At 39.3% G+C, this 17,002-nt stretch overlaps 1 protein-coding gene across 3 annotated transcripts in view; it reads right to left on the reverse strand.

The window, feature by feature from the left end:
- SLC25A12 (solute carrier family 25 member 12) overlaps positions 1 to 17,002 on the reverse strand; it is a 207,436-nt gene that overhangs the window by 18,149 nt on the left and 172,285 nt on the right. For all 3 annotated transcript variants that reach the window (XM_029605784.1, XM_029605785.1, XM_029605786.1), the window contains exon 13: positions 15,515 to 15,595. In XM_029605784.1, coding sequence (XP_029461644.1) covers positions 15,515 to 15,595 — 81 coding nt within the window. The remainder of the gene's footprint in view (positions 1 to 15,514; positions 15,596 to 17,002) is intronic.

The raw sequence follows: 17,002 nt of genomic DNA on the forward strand, positions 1-17,002 counted from the left end.
ATAGGTCACATAGTCTTTTTCTGCTATCACATTTCTGTGTTTCTATGTCATCCTTCTTGCCCAACCATAAATTCCATTTCTATTTCAACTGTGCACATATTTAAACCACTAATATGCTGGATTGTTTTATGTTTCAGACATAGCCATAAGCTATGTTTCAGTGGTAACTGCAGAAATATAACAAGACATACCATTTGTTCATTCAATTTCACATTGTTCCAAGCACCATTCAGCAGAAAGGTTATGCAGAAATTTGATGGAGGCAGTGACTTCAGTGATTCAAATGTAAAACAGAGGCTTAATGAAACCACTACTGACATGCTTTTGTTTGTAAATCGCAGTTTACCAATCTATATAAAATACTAAATCTGACCATGAATCCATAACTGAATGACAATTTTTTATTATACATCTTGTCCTGAGCTACAGAATACTGGTGTATTGTCCTCTGTAAGCAAGGAACATAAAGGTCAAGTATTGTGTGTATTCATCCTGGATCTCATCCTTAACATATTGGTTTTATTATCAACTATGGCCTACCCAAATACCCTGTGGTTTAAGTCTGAACACATGCTAGATTAATGGCATGCTCATTGTCAAAGGTACAGAGACAAGGCAGAATGCAGACAGAGTTAAGAAAGTGTTTCTCCCCAGTTTGTATAACTCTTGACTTTATATACACTTTTTATTATATGTGGTTAAAGCAAGTTTGCTTACCGTAAATGGTGCTTTCCATAAATAGCAAGATGAATTAGCAATAATCTGTAGGTAATGTCATCAGGTGGCACTGTACAGACTTGTCTCTCCTAGCTAGTAAAGCTTTGAGCTTTCCTGAGCATGTGCAGGAGTTCCTGCATGGATGTTGACTCGAGAGCTCCCTCAGTCTATATTATTGCTAAATATAGCTAGGTAATCGACTCTCCAGGAAGGTGGGCAAGCATCTCATAGCAAAGTCATCCTGCTATGAAAACACCATTTACAGTAAGCAAACTTGCATTTTCCATTGATAAGCAGGCTGAATTGGCCATAATATGTGGGAAGTCCACATATGAGGGTTGCAGCGGAGCGTTTACTGAATAAGCAACCCGGATTCCACCATGGAGAATAGACTACCGTGAGAACAAGTTACACAAAACTGCTTGTCCGTAGGTTCTGTCAGTCCTTGAGACATTTTCAAACAGCAATGGGATGTAAAAGTATGAACTGATGACCATGTTGCAGCTTTGCAAACATACTTGAAGGGTACAAACCTAAGATGAGCAATAGGAGAAGGCAGATCTATGAGCTGCAACTGAGACTGCGATCTGCAATCCTGGTAAAGTGTAGCGTTGCAGGACACATTCCACTATCCAGATAGACAATGTACATTAGGGGACTTTGATGCCAAGTCTATTAGTGTCATATGCAACAAATAGATGTGAAGCCTGGAAATTTGATTCAGTAGTTCTTTTCTTATACTAGATGAAGACTCTCTTACATTCTAAGGCATAAAGGGTTCTTTCTCCTTCATGGTTACGAGATCTTGGCCATAAGAAAGATATGATGGATTGATTGATATGTAAAACTGAAACAACCTCTGGTAGAAAATTTGGGTGAGTGGGAAAGACTACCTGATCATAGAAAAATCATACAGGGATACTTTCACTTGCAAACATAATACAGACTGTAATTCAACTCATGTAGTGTACATGATACAATGTCCTTGAAGTACCCTGTATGTGGGCTGAACAAAACGATCTATTAAAATTAGATTAATTGAGCATCGAAGCTGCTTAAGGACTGGGAATGTTAATGCACCCATAGTGCAGCACTGCATTGAATTTCATCATTCCTTTTTACATTAGACTGTCCTGGATTATGTTCCCGCTTCTTGTGTAAACTGGGAACAGACAATGAACAGCAAAGAACAGAATTGGATTTTCCATCTGAATTCCATATGCCCTGCAGGAATGAATATTGAAATTAAGTGGTTTTCTTTTATTTAATTTAATTTTTGATCTTTTTTAAATCTGACTGTATTATTTTAAGGCCCAGTGCAATTATTTTCAATAAAACTGCCATTTTGCTAATTCTTTGTCATCGGTCTTGCATGCTTTCAACCAACAGAAGTGACTTCCGGTTTTTTTTTTTACAGGAAGTGCCAGCGTTATAAACACTTGTTTGCCTTAACATTTCAGCACATGTTAGCATATCTGTAAACCGATAACTGAGGCGGCATTTTTTTCCTTGATGCAGAAGATATTCTTTTCAAAACATGGTCCACGTTAGAGGAACAGGAAGCAAGGCATGGTTTAAACACGAATAAGAAGTTCAAAGCATGATTAAAACGCACACCTTCCTCAGCCTTAAGAACTTGTATATTGTTTTGGCACTATAAGTTTTAATTGCAAACAAAATTTTTCAAAATATCCTGTTGCATATGACTAGTATACAGTGCCTATGATTATAGTGAAAGGGGTTGAATATTTTTAATTGTGTCCCCTGGTGTATGAAGCACTTAAAGTTCCTGTTTTTGTTAACTCAATCTTCCAGATTGATCTTTTTTTAGCGGTTAGTGTTTACTAAACATCATATGTATGGCATATAGCAGACATGCACGTGGAGTTTGTTGACTCTTGTAGCTGAGGTAACTGCGGTGAGGAACGCTATTTTCCATGTCAAGAACAGAAGAGAATCTCTCTGCAGTGGCCCAAAAAGGTGGCCCCCAAGAGTCGAGAAAGGACAACATTCAAGTCCCATGGATTGGGAGGTTTTTGTATTGAGGATAAATGTGGCACAAGCCTTTCATAAAGCTAGATATTAGTGGGAAAGTAGCAGTGTCTAGTGTGTACAGGAATGTGATAAGCCACTAAGGTGTTGAGTTGTACTTTCGCTGGCGATGTGGCAAGTCCTAAGTTAGAAAGAAGGAGCAAGTACGTTAGCAAGTGCTTGGGCTCACAAGAAAATGGATCCAAGGCTTTTTTTGTGGGTACCATTTGGAATATCCAATCCATCTGAAGGTACTGCACACTCTGGTGAATGGTGTGTTAGTTGGAACCAAAATGCTGTTGATTGCTCTGGACAAAGATGAACAAGCACTGAGCATGCAACATCCGAACCATTGGCTTGAGGTACAGAAGGCCTGGATGATAAAGCATTCCTTCATCCTGAGTTATTAACGTAGGATCTGTTCCCAGATACATGGGGGCACGGCTGAAAAGCTATACGATATATACAGACTATGTCTGTCTGGGTCATGCTGGAGCTAAAAAAATCAAGGGAGCATGGTCTTGCAGCAGCTTTTACAATGCCCAGGCAATCAGAAGTAATGGTGGAAAAGTGTCCATGAGGCTTGTCCTCCAATTGAGGAAGAAAGCACCACGAGCCAGATCGCTGGATGAAAGTGAGGAAAAATTGATTTACTTTTCTGTTCTGTTACAAACAGGTCAACTGACAGCTGATTTCCTAAAATGAATAGTATGTTGGTATGTAAAAAACACTCACGTGGTCAGAATACTCTGCTGAGGTGATCTGTTAGCATGTTGGAGGCTTCTGGAAGATAGGTGGCTTGTAGGACAGGTCAATGTCTGGTTGCACACTTCCCAATTTTTAACACTTTCTTGCAAAGAAGCCATGATTCTATGCCTCTCTATTAGCTTACATAAAAACATAGCAACCTGGTAGGCTGTTTGAATTAAGATGCTCTCTCCTTGATGAGAATGTGTGAACTTTAACACAGTGTATCTGATTGCCCATAATTTCAGCAAACTGATTTGACAATAGTTTAGCTCGCAAGAACATGTGCCCTGGGATCAGAATGATCCTGTTTGAGCATCACCCCCCTTTCGAGGAGGTGTCCGTCACTAATGAGACTTGATGAGGAAGAGCACAAACGGTGTCCCATCTTGAACCACATGGGGATTTTACCACTAGAATAACTCTCGTTTTGGAAACCTGGATTGTGGTGAATAATGGTTAGAATAGCTGATCTATTTGAGAGAAGAGACTTCAGTAAATATACTGGATATAAAGGCGGGATGGGGAACTACATACAGTAGCCACCATCATATGTCCTGAGTAAACAAAAATCACTCTGGCTGTCATGCAGTGAGAGGTCAGTAGTTTTGTAGTTTCTGAATGAACAATTTCATGGTGTACGCTCGATCCGTTATCAGAAATGTTCTCTCCTGCGACACTATCTATGCTTAAATGGATGTCCTTCTCTGAGCAGGTACTATTATTGACTTCTTCAAACTGACCAGAAAAATCCAAATTTTGTAGAATACAGTGTCTTATGTAGAGAAAGCAATACTTATTCATGAAAGCTCATTGTGATTAGCCAGTCTCCAGGCACAGGAAAGAACTTGAATTTCCTGGCAATGTAATTGTGCAGCTACCACTGTAAGGCATTAGGGTAAAGATTCTCGAGACTGCCAATAAGGCAAGTGGGAATAGCTTGTACCAGTAGTGGGAAGAATCCACCTTGAAGCGAAGGTAGAGTCAAAGAGAAGAATAGATGGGCATATGAGCTTTTTCATCCTTCTGACTGAGAGCGCACTTCCATTCCAGCTCTTGGATGAAAGGGAGAATCATGCTAAGGGAATCCATTCCTCGCAAAGTAGTACATTAATGGTGGGGGTGGAAGGGAAATAGAACCAAAGAGCTAAGAGAAACAGATAAGTATGAGAAAAAATGTGTGAAGCTTGCTGGGCAGACTGGATGGGCCGTTTGGTCTTCTTCTGCCGTCATTTCTATGTTTCTATGTTTGTTCAAGGGTCTCAGGCTCAGAATGGACCTCAATCACCTTGATATCTTGGGGATGAGAAAACGTGGGGAGTAAATATCCAGTCCATACTGGGATACAGAGACTGGTTCTCTCATTGTTTGGTGAAGAAATGGTTGCACTGCTTGGTGAAGCAACATTGAGTGAAATAGATGCGGATCAAGATTCAAGCAATATGGAGGGAAAGGTAGCCGTGAGATATGCGGACAATATCCAGACTCCATGAGGTCCTTGGATATCTGGCACCATACCTCCAAGATGATTTGGATCCCATCCTCCTTTGGAACAGAGTTTGGAGGGATAAAACTTGAGCCTGGGTATGTGCTGGGCTTGTTGTGTAGTTGTAGACTGTCAGTGTGTATACTGCTGGAGTCTGATCGGAAAATGATGCAGATGTGGAGCCAAAAGAAGCATTAGGTAGTACTGCTTGAAAAAGCCGGAATTGTCGCCTGTGAAAGCATGACGGGTTGTAAGCACAGAAAGTGCATGGGGACTTTCGATAGGGTTGGATTACTACTTAATCCGTTTTTAATGTGTCACTGAGACCAGGCAGATCCAGACACTGCTCTTGAACATCAGCCTGGACGCTACTTGCCCTGAGCCAAGGCATATGCTGAGCTCAAATCGAAGCTGAAGAGGCACAAAAATAGCAGTGAAATTTTTTTTTTTTTGTAGACAGAATGGAGATGGCAACAAATGCACTCTTCTGACTTCAAATGCGGTGATGGTAATAAACTCTCCATTCACAGGATGTAGATAAAACCTTCAAATTCTGAATACATTTGTGAAGATATTGCACCATATTGAACTGATACACAGAACTACAGGCAGTAAGCATGGAGCTTTGGAAAATTGTCTTGCCTTTGTCAGGACAGACTCAATGATAACTGACCGATACAGCAATTCTCCAAACCCCAGGGATGATATACTCTGCATTTGAGATGCAGCATCATAGCCGCAGGAATGCCAGAGACAATTGTTTCCCACAATTTCATCTCCAGTTTTGGAATGTTGTGGACCGGGAGCACCACCAGATCAGGACATCTAAATTCTGGAGAAATCCAAAGACTTATAAGCCAGGTGCTTTGATGCTAAGCGTTGTCCCCAGCTTTTCCATGTACTTTGAATAGGACAGGTATTTCAGGGTAATGTCATATCTGTTTATAACCCCTCTTCTGAAAAAGAGGGGTTATAAACCTAGGACCCCAAAAATGACGAAGATGAACTAACAGGCCGATGCAATAAAGTGCGCATAAAAAAACATGCCATTTTTTACTACTCGCATATTCACCTCTCTTGGGCACTCAGTGCAATAGGCAATGAGCAGCTGCACTAAAAAGAAAGCACTAGGGATAAATTGTGCATTCCTAGTGCATCCATGGCATCAGGCACCCAGGAGACGTAGATGTGTGCTGGTTAGGAAAATGGACGTTCAATTTACGAGCATCCATTTTCCTAACCTTTTTCTTTTATGTTGCTGCTTTCTGTGGTTCCTCCGATATTACGTTGGAGAAACCACAGAAAAGCAGTATTTTCTGCTTTTCTGTTCAGGTTTTGGGGTGCCTCAAGACTTGACGCCCACTCCGGGAATGGCGTTAATTTTTGAGGGTTAAGATGTGCATGTCGGGCGCATGTTGTTTGTTTTTTTTACATCAGGGGTACTAGCTAATAGCCTCATGAACATGGCATTTACATGTGATGAGTGCTGGTTTGGACACACGTTTTATTTATTTATTTATTTATTGTTTTTGTTATACCGAGTTTCATGATAGGCATCACATCAACCCGGTTTACAAATAACAAGGAGTGTAAAGCATAACGTAACGTAAAAAACAATAAAAAACGTATAAAATATAAAATAAACGTATAAATATAAATATATAAATATAATATAATAAAAATATAATAAAATAATAAATAAATAAAAAAAATAATAAATAAATAAATAAAAATATAATAAATATATAAATATAAATATAAGTATAAATATAAAATAAACGTATAAAGTATAAAATAAAAAATAAAAAAAAAACGTTTTGGATGCGCAGATCCATTTACTGCACCAGGAGTTATGGACGTGCGTCCAAACGCGCATCCAACCATGGGTTAACCTGTGCGCTAACCTGAGCACATGATACTGCATTGCCCTGTAGAGTCTCCTCCGATCCAAAGGGGAAGAACCTTGGCTGACCGCCTCTGAACAAATCCGCTGCCAATGAGGGAGAAGATGAAGAATCCCGAATCAAAGATTCTGATGATGTGTTCACACCAATGGGTGATACTGGGACTCCAGCACTGCGGCAACAATACCTCATACCGAAGAGGGGTTGGTATATTAATCTTTCTGAATCTGTAGATAACGAGATTCTTACTTGAAGTGCAATCTAGTCAAGTGACTATTGTTTCCTCTGACCTTGCGCAGGCAATGGAAGATTCCCTCTGAGGACAGGATAGATAGGTTTTTGCATCTCAATAAAAGGTTTCTTTTCCTCTCCCCTTTTTATTGGAGGCAAGTGACAGTATGAATCATATCAGAGCTGGATTTTCTAATCTAAAGCCCTCCACTATTAACTTAGAAGGAATAAGGGCTGTGATAATTAGAGGGTGTAGAAGCATATTGTGCTTCAAGTGTCAGGTGATGCCTTGATGCCGCCTGTGCATCGGGTGATACCTTGACACCATGTGTGCGTCGTGTGATGCCTTGACGATGCCTGTGTGTCATGCTTAACATATCCTGCTTCTCCAATGCTGACTAGTTTGTCCACACAGGCTCCAGTTTTATGCAGGGCAATTGCATTTCTTAACCCCCATGACTTCAATTTGGGCCTAAGGGGAAGAGTATAGCAATAGGAATATACTATTGTCCACCTGGCCAAAATGATGAGACGGATGATGAAATGCTAAGAGAAATTAGGGAAGCTAACCAAATTGGTATTGTAGTAATAATGGGAGATTTCAATTACCACAATTTTTACTGGGTAAATGTAACATCAGGACATGTTAGAGAGAGAAATTTCCTAGATGGAATAAATGACAGTTTTATGGAGCAATTGGTTCAGAAATCCACGTGAAAGGGAGCTATTTTGGATCTAATTCTTAGTGGAACGCAGGATTTGATTAGAGAGGTAACGGTGGCGGGACCACTTGGCAATAGTGATCAATACATAATCAAATTTGAATTAATGTCTGGAAGGGGGGCAATAAGTAAATTCACGGCTCTAGCACTAAACTTTCAAAAGGGAAACTTTGATAAATTGAGAAAAATAGTTTTAAAAAACCCCCAAAAACTGAAATGTGCAACTATAAAGATTAAAAGTGTGCAACAAGCATGGACATTGCTAAAAAATACCATTTTAGTAGCACAGTCCAGATGTATTCCACGCATTAGGAAAGGTGGAAGGAAGGCCAAACGATTGCTGGCATGATTAAAAGATGAGGTGAAAGAGGCTCCTTTATCCTACAGATATTCCTTCAAAAATTGGAAGAAGGATCCATCTGAAGAAAATAGGAAAAAGCATAAGCATTGGCAAGTTAAATGTAAAACATTGATAAGATAGGCTAAGAGAGAATTTGGCTGTAGAGGCAAAAACTCATAATAAAAACTTTTTAAAATATATCCGGACAAGAAGCTTGCTAGGGAGTTGGTTGGACCGTTAGATGATCAAGGGGTAAAAGGGGCACTTAGGGAAGATAAAACCATCGCGGAAAAACTAAATGAATGCTTTGGTGTTTACAGATAAGAATGTTGGGGAGATACCCGTTCCAGTGACAGTTTTCAAGGGTGACGATTCTGATGAATTGAATCAAATCAAGGTGAACCAGATTGACAAACTGAAGAGTAGAAAATCACCTGGACTGGATGGTATATATCGCAGGGTTCTGAAAGAACTAAAAAATGAAATTTCAGAACTATTATAAGTAATTAGTATCCTTTCATTAAAATTATCCTTTGTACCTGAAGACTGGAAGGTGGCTAATGTAACCCCGATATTTACAAAGGGATCCAGAGGTCATACGGGAAACTATAGACTGGTGAGCATGACTTCAGTGTCAGGAAAAATCATGGAAACTGTTATAAAGAATAAAATCACAGCCATCTTGGATTTATTCAAGGGAAATCTTGCCTCACAAATCTGTTACTTTTTTTTTGAAGGAGTGAATAATCATGTGGATTAAGGTGAACTGGTAGATGTGGTGGATTTGGATTTTCAGAAGGTGCTTGACAAAGTCCCTCATGACAAAGGCCCTCCAAGAAAACTAAAAAATCAAGTTTTTTCAAGGATTGCATACTGGTTAAAAGATAGGAAACAGAGTAGGATTAAATGGTCTGTTTTCACAGTGGAAAAAGGTAAACAGTGGAGTGCCTCAGGGATATGTACTTGGACCGGTGCTTTTCAATATATATATATAAATGATCTGGAAAGGGGTACGATGAGTGAGGTGATCAAATTTGCAGATGACACAAAATTGTTCAGAGTAGTTGAATCACAAGTGGATTGTGATAAATTGCAGGAGGACCTTGTGAGACTGAAGATTGGGCGTCTAAATAGCAGATGAAATTTAATGTGGACAAGTGCAAGGTGATGCATATAGGGAAAAATAACCGATGCTGTAGTTACACAATGTTAGATTTCAAATTAGAAGCTACCACCCAAGAAAGAGATTTATGCATCACAGTGGATAATACTTTGAAATCGTAGACTCAGTGTGCTGTGGCAGTCAAAAAAGCAAACAGAATATTAGGAATTATTAGGAAGCTAAAGAGGTTAGGGCTGTTCAGCTTGGAGAAGAGACGGCTGAGGTGGGATATGATTGAGGTCTACAAAATCATGAAAGGACTTGAACGGGTATATGTGAATCAGTTATTTACTCTTTCAGATAATAAAAGGACTAGGGGGCACTCCAAAAAGTTAGCAAGTAGCACCTTTAAAACAAATTGGAGAAAATGATTTTTCATGCAATGCACAATTAAGCTCAGGAATTCATTGCCAGAAGATGTTGCCAAGGCAGTTAGTGTAGCTGGGTTTAAAAAAGGTTTGGATAAGTTTCTGGAGGAGAAGTCCATAAACTGCTATTAATCAATATGAAATAGCCACTGATTTTTACCAGCATTAGTAGCTTGGGATCTATTTAATGTTTGGGTACTAGCCAGGTACTTGTGACTTGGATTGGCCACTATTGGAAACAGGATGCTGAGCTTGATGGACCCTTGGTCTGACCCAGTATGACTTATCTTATGTTCTTATGGTGCTCCTGCTCGATTCATTTCCCAGCAAGGCAGACAATGCTGCACTGTGGGATGACAATTTACTGCAGCTCATAAGAACATGCCATACTGGGTCAGACCAAGGGTCCATCAAGCTCAGCATCCTGTTTCCAACAGTGGCCAATCCAGGCCATAAGAACTTGGCAAAAACTAAGTCTATTCCATGTTACCGTTGCTAGTAATAGCAGTGGCTATTTTCTAAGTCAACTTAATTAATGGACTTCTCCTCCAAGAACTTATCCAATCTTTTTTTAAACACAGCTACACTTACTGCACTAACCACATCCTCTGGCAAAAAATTCCAGAGTTTAATTGGGCGTTGAGTAAAAAAGAACTTTCCGTGCCACATGCTAACTTCATGGAGTGCCCCCTAGTCCTTCTATTATCCGAAAGAGTAAATAACCGATTCACATCTACCCGTTCCAGACCTCTCATGATTTTAAACACCTCTATCATATCCCCCCTCAGCCGTCTCTTCTCCAAGCTGAAAAGTCCTAACCTCTTTAGTCTTTCCTTATAGGGGAGCTGTTCCATTCCCCTTATTTTGGTAGCCCTTCTCTGTACCTTCTCCATCACAATTATATCTTTTTTGAGATGCGGCGACCAGAATTGTACACAGTATTCAAGGTGCGGTCTCACCATGGAGCGATACAGAGGCATTATGACATTTTCCGTTTTATTCACCATTCCCGTTCTAATAATTCCCAACATTCTGTTTGCTTTTTTGACTGCCGCAGCACACTGAAATAAGAACATAAGAACATAAGAAAATGCCATACTGGGTCAGACCAAGGGTCCATCAAGCCCAGCATCCTGTTTCCAACTGTGGCCAATGCAGGCCATAAGAACCTGGCACGTACCCAAAAACTAAGTCTATTCCATGTTACCATTGCTAATGGCAGTGGCTATTCTCTAAGTGAACTTAATAGCAGGTAATGGACTTCTCCTCCAAGAACTTATCAAATCCTTTTTTAAACACAGTTATACTAACTGCACTAACCACATCCTCTGGCAACAAATTCCAGAGTTTAATTGGGCGTTGAGTAAAAAAGAACTTTCTCCGATTAGTTTTAAATGTGCCCCATGCTAACTTCATGGAGTGCCCCCTAGTCTTTCTATTATCTGAAAGAGTAAATAACCGATTCACATCTACCCATTCTAGACCTCTCATGATTTTAAACATCTCTATCATATCCCCCCTCAGTCGTCTCTTCTCCAAGCTGAAAAGTCCTAACCTCTTTATTCTTTCCTCATAGGGGAGCTGTTCCATTCCCCTTATCATTTTGGTAGCCCTTCTCTGTACCTTCTCCATCGCAATTATATCTTTTTTGAGATGCGGCGACCAGATTTGTACACAGTATTCAAGGTTGGGTCTCACCATGGAGCGAATCAGAGGCATTATGACATTTTCCGTTTTATTCACCATTCCCTTTCTAATAATTCCCAACATTCTGTTTGCTCTTTTGACTGCCGCAGCACACTGAACCGACAATTTCAATGTGTTATCCACTATGACACCTAGATCTCTTTCTTGGGTTGTAGCACCTAATATGGAACCCAACATTGTGTAATTATAGCATGGGTTATTTTTCCCTATATGCATCACCTTACACTTATCCACATTAATGACGATTTCAATGTGTTATCCACTATGATGCCTAGATCTCTTTCTTCGGTTGTATCACCTAATATGGAACCTAACATTGTGTAACTATAGCATGGGTTATTTTTCCCTATATGCATCACCTTGCACTTATCCACATTAAATTTCATCTGCCATTTTGATGCCCAATTTTCCAGTCTCACAAGGTCTTCCTGCAATTTATCACAATCTGCTTGTGATTTAACTTCTCTGAACAATTTTGTGTCATCTGCAAATTTGATTACCTCACTCGTATTTCTTTCCAGATCATTTATAAATATATTGAAAAGTAAGGGTCCCAATACAGATCCCTGAGGCACTCCACTGCCCACTGCCTTCCACTGAGAAAATTGTCCATTTAATCCTACTCTCTGTTTCCTGTCTTTTAGCCAGTTTGCAATCCACGAAAGGACATTGCCACCTATCCCATGACTTTTTACTTTTCCTCGAAGCCTCTCATGAGGAACTTTGTCAAATGCCTTCTGAAAATCCAAGTAAACTACATCTACCGGTTCACCTTTATCCACATGTTTATTAACTCCTTCAAAAAAGTGAAGCAGATTTGTGAGGCAAGACTTGCCTTGGGTAAAGCCATGCTGACTTTGTTCCATTAATCCATGTCTTTCTATATGTTCTGTGATTTTGATGTTTAGAACACTTTCCACTATTTTTCCTGGCACTGAAGTCAGGCTAACCGGTCTGTAGTTTCCCGGATCGCCCCTGGAGCCCTTTTTAAATATTGGGGTTACATTTGCTATCCTCCAGTCTTCAGGTACAATGGATGATGTTAATGATAGGTTACAAATTTTTACTAATAGGTCTGAAATTTCATTTTTTAGTTCCTTCAGAACTCTGGGATGTATGCCATCCAGTCCAGGTGATTTACTACTCTTCAGTTTGTCAAGCAGGTCTCCCACATCTTCTAGGTTCACCGTGATTTGATTCAGTCCATCTGAATCATTACCCATGAAAACCTTCTCCAGTATGGGTACCTCCCCAACATCCTCTTCAGTAAACACCGAAGCAAAGAAATCATTTAATCTTTCCGCGATGGCCTTATCTTCTTTAAGTGCCCCTTTAACCCCTCGATCATCTAACGGTCCAACTGACTCCCTCACAGGCTTTCTGCTTCGGATATATTTAAAAAAGTTTTTACCTTGAGTTTTTGCTTCTATGGCCAACTTCTTTTCAAATTCTCTTAGCCTGTCTTATCAATGACTTACCTTTAATTTTTTTTTATTTATGCCAATAATTTTTACATACAGACAGCAATTACGGCTTGCCATTTAAACATAGGTAGAGGCAAAAGAAGAAAATTACCACTTGAGACCTTAAGTTTAAGCTAATACGTCTTAGAAGCAAACAATTTAAAGTATCTTAATTAAACCTATTTTCTCATTAAATAAGAACATTCCCTGTTATAAAGAAAATAAAGAACCAAGATAGCATTCACTTGAGCAATTACAGGCAATACAAGATTTTAGGAAATTTGTGATACATCTACTACAGTGCCGAGATTTGGAACCAGGGCAGGTAATCTAGCATCAAGAAATTTTCTTAACTCAATTGGGTCTAGAAACACATACCTCTCTTGTTGATATTTTACAACACATTTACTTGGATAGTAAACTGTACTTTGTGCTCCCAAATCTTTTAATTCCTGATTCATCTGAAGGAAACTCCTTCTACGAATTTGAGTATTCTTTGTTATATCAGGAAAGGTCCAAACCTTCTGACCTAGGAACAATTTATCTCTATTTTGTAAAGACAGCTTAAGTATCTTATCCCGATCTAAGCTATTTGAGAATTTCACACACAATGTTCCCCTAAAATCTACCTGGTCAGACATAGATTGTTCTAGAAAGGCAGTAAGATTATTTATCTCATTTTGTGATTTTACATTTTGCTATGAGACCTCGTTCTTTCTTTTCCCCATCGATATAAAAAAGATTTTCTCTATAGATGGTAATTCACTTATATCTAATAATAAATTCTCTACCATAAATTTTTTATACTGTTCAAAAGGTGATATAAGTTTAACATCGGGAAAATTAAGAAATCTTAAGTTGTTATATCTTAATGCATTTTCTACCATTTCAATTTTCCTGCTATTCACAAGTTCCCCCTGAATCAGACCTATTTGAATCTTTTCAATTTGTTCAACTTGATTTTCAAGTCTTACAATTTTTTCTCCATGTTGAGACATTTCTGGTTCCACTTTCAATATCCGATTCTGTATATCCAACACAGTATTATTCAAGGACAAAATAACTAATTTTAAATCGGTTAAAGTAGTCCAAACATTTTCAAGAGTAACAGGCTGTGACTGAGACACTTGAGTTGTCCGAAAAACTCACTGTTCCTGGAGAGCAGGGTTTATTCCTCCTATCAGAGGCCTCTGTTCTCTCCTTGTGCCCCGTAGGTGTAGATGTTAGGGGGAGTTCATTTTTTCCATTAGAATTCCCTCTAATTTTTGGTCTTGCCCCTTCTCTCTCCAGATTTCCTCCGATAGAAACGGCATCCTCCAACAACTTAGGTTGATTCCTGTCGTTCAAAACTGGAGACTGGGCAAGATTCGGTGGCATCGGAGTCTCGGGCTCTCCGGGGCTTAAGGATGTATTCAAATCCAGTGGGATGTGTGCTTGCTCAACACTAACACCCATATCTGGAAGCCCACCCGGAGTCATTATACCACCACGTGTAAAGAAGGATCCAATGGTTAACTGAGGTGGGGCTGGAGTAATCGGGGTCGGGGGTTCTCCTCTCACCCTTCCCTTCCTCTAATGACTTACCTTTAACTTGCCAATGTTTATGCATTATCCTATTTTCTTCTGTTGGATCCTTCTTCCAATTTTTGAATGAAAATCTTTTGGCTAAAATAGCTTCTTTTGCCTCCCCTTTTAACCATGCCGGTAACAGTTTTGCCTTCTTTCCACCTTTCTTAATGTGTGTAATACATCAGGACTGTGCTTCTAAAATGGTATTTTTACATTCTAATTCTCCCATCTTACTTCTTAGACTTCTGGCATTAGCATACAAACATTTCAAAATTTGTGTTTTGTTAGGGATAAGTTAGAATTTTTTTTAGCTCAGGTGAGTTTTTAGTTACAGGCACTTGGACTACTTTTCTTATTATTGGAACCTCATTGTCAGGATGCCCTAATTCTAATGCATCATTAGTATCCTTTGAAGATACCTCTCTCCAAACCATGTGCTGCTGAGCAACTGTTGGCTTTCCCCTTTGTTCTAATTTAAAAGCTGCTCTATCTCCTTTTTAAAGGTTAGCGCCAGCAGTCTGGTTCCACCCTGGTTAAGCTCCCAAGAGATTCAAGCAGTTCCTCTATGCCCTGGAGCATTGAGAACATGGGATACCCGTTCGCAGTGAAGCAAGTGTAACAGTCAGTGAGGGGCATCATTCCACCATGGTTGCAGGTCAGAAATCGCTCACTGTAGGTTCTTCCTTGTTGGTCATTTTGAGGAGGCAACAATTTTTTTTTTAGCACTGAAAAGTGTTATTTGGATGCTGCAATGCAGCAAGGCAACTAAAAGTAAGAAAAATGAAAAAGAAACAATAAAATATAAAGGATTTTGAAGACAATATCTGGAGAGAATGAGTATGCATTTGTGCTGTGCTTAGATAAAAAATGACTGAGGAAGCTCTCGAGGCAATACCCACATGGGAACTCTCAGACATGCTCAGTACAGCTCAAAGATCTACTAGCTAGGAGAGATGAGTACATTCAGTGCCACTGGATGACATCACTCACAGATCATGACTAATTCAGTCTGCTTACTGATGGAAAAGAACAAAGATATTTTTATTTAACTAAAAACTGATACTTACACAGGCACCAGCAAGCACTTCTGCAAGCAATGGAATAGAGCCATCCTTCTGGGTGAACTTGTCTCTGACAAAATCATTCACCTATTAGAAAGGACAATACATTTAAAAAGTGTTGAGAATGATCTGGTTTTATGTTTGCTATCTGTAATCAACCCAAAGCCCTCTTGACACACTAACATAAGAACATAAGAAAATGCCATACTGGGTCAGACCAAGGGTCCATCAAGCCCAGCATCCTGTTTCCAACAGTGGCCAATCCAGGCCATAAGAACCTGGCAAGTACCAAAAAACTAAGTCTATTCCATATTACCATTGCTAATGGCAGTGGCTATTTTCTAAGTGAACTTAATAGCAGGTAATGGACTTCTCCTCCAAGAACTTATCCAATCCTTTTTTAAACACAGCTATACTAACTGCACTAACCACATCCTCTGGCAACAAATTCCAGAGTTTAATTGTGCGTTGAGTAACCAGTGTATTTTTTCTCACCCGTATTGTGTAATTTGTTGTGTGACATACAATGCATTTGAGTTAGGGATCACAGCAGCTTGCCTCTGTTGACTGGGCTATTTTTTTTTCAAATAAACACCAGTCAAATAGAAAATATCTGCTATCTTTTGCATAAAATAACAAACAAGAAATTGAGATTAATCAAGTCTAATGTTGAACAGAAGAGATGTCTAGAGCAGGGCTGTCCAACCTTTTCACATGAGGGGCCACACTGCAATTTTTTCTCATTCAGGAAGAGGGGATGCGAAGAGCAATTTTCACATAGATATTAACACCACAAAAAAATGTGCATTTTTATGAACAAGCTTCTAATAAGATTACTTTATTAGTTTACTCTTCTGTTATTATATTGAACATTGTTTTAATGAAATATCTAGCATAACATAGGGGTTAGCAAACTTTTCAAACCATGGTCCCCTACTATCCATAGAATTGATTGGGACCCCCAAAATTGTGTTACATCTCACACTCATAATAGTATCCTAGTGTCAGAGTTTCTTGCCAATCAATCAGCTCTTGAACTGGTTGATAAGCACCAGAAGGGCAGACTGCCAGCTGGTAGCTGAAAGGCCCAGTTTTGGTTCTCTTCAGATTGGTGAATGGAGCAAACACATACATAGATAAAGAGGCAGACAGAAAGACAGACATACAGAAAGAGATACACCATACCCACCCATATAGAGATAAATACCACAACACACCCATACTCAGACAGGCCTAAAGAGACATACCACACCCAGACAGCGACAGATATACACATCATGCCATAATAGACAGATCTGTGCACACAACAGGTACTTCTGCTGATGTATTAAAAATTAAACCAGTTCAGCTCCAGCCCATTACTACATCACCTGATTTTCACTGTGTCCTGTGTTTGCACAGCCCTGTCAGACTTTTTTTCTAAATTATTTTATTTATAAGGTATTAAATCTTACAAATAAAGATAATGAAAAATAGCAATTAACACCATCAATC

This window comes from Rhinatrema bivittatum, chromosome 6 (genome assembly GCF_901001135.1).
Source record: "Rhinatrema bivittatum chromosome 6, aRhiBiv1.1, whole genome shotgun sequence".
Lineage (NCBI taxonomy): Eukaryota > Metazoa > Chordata > Amphibia > Gymnophiona > Rhinatrematidae > Rhinatrema > Rhinatrema bivittatum.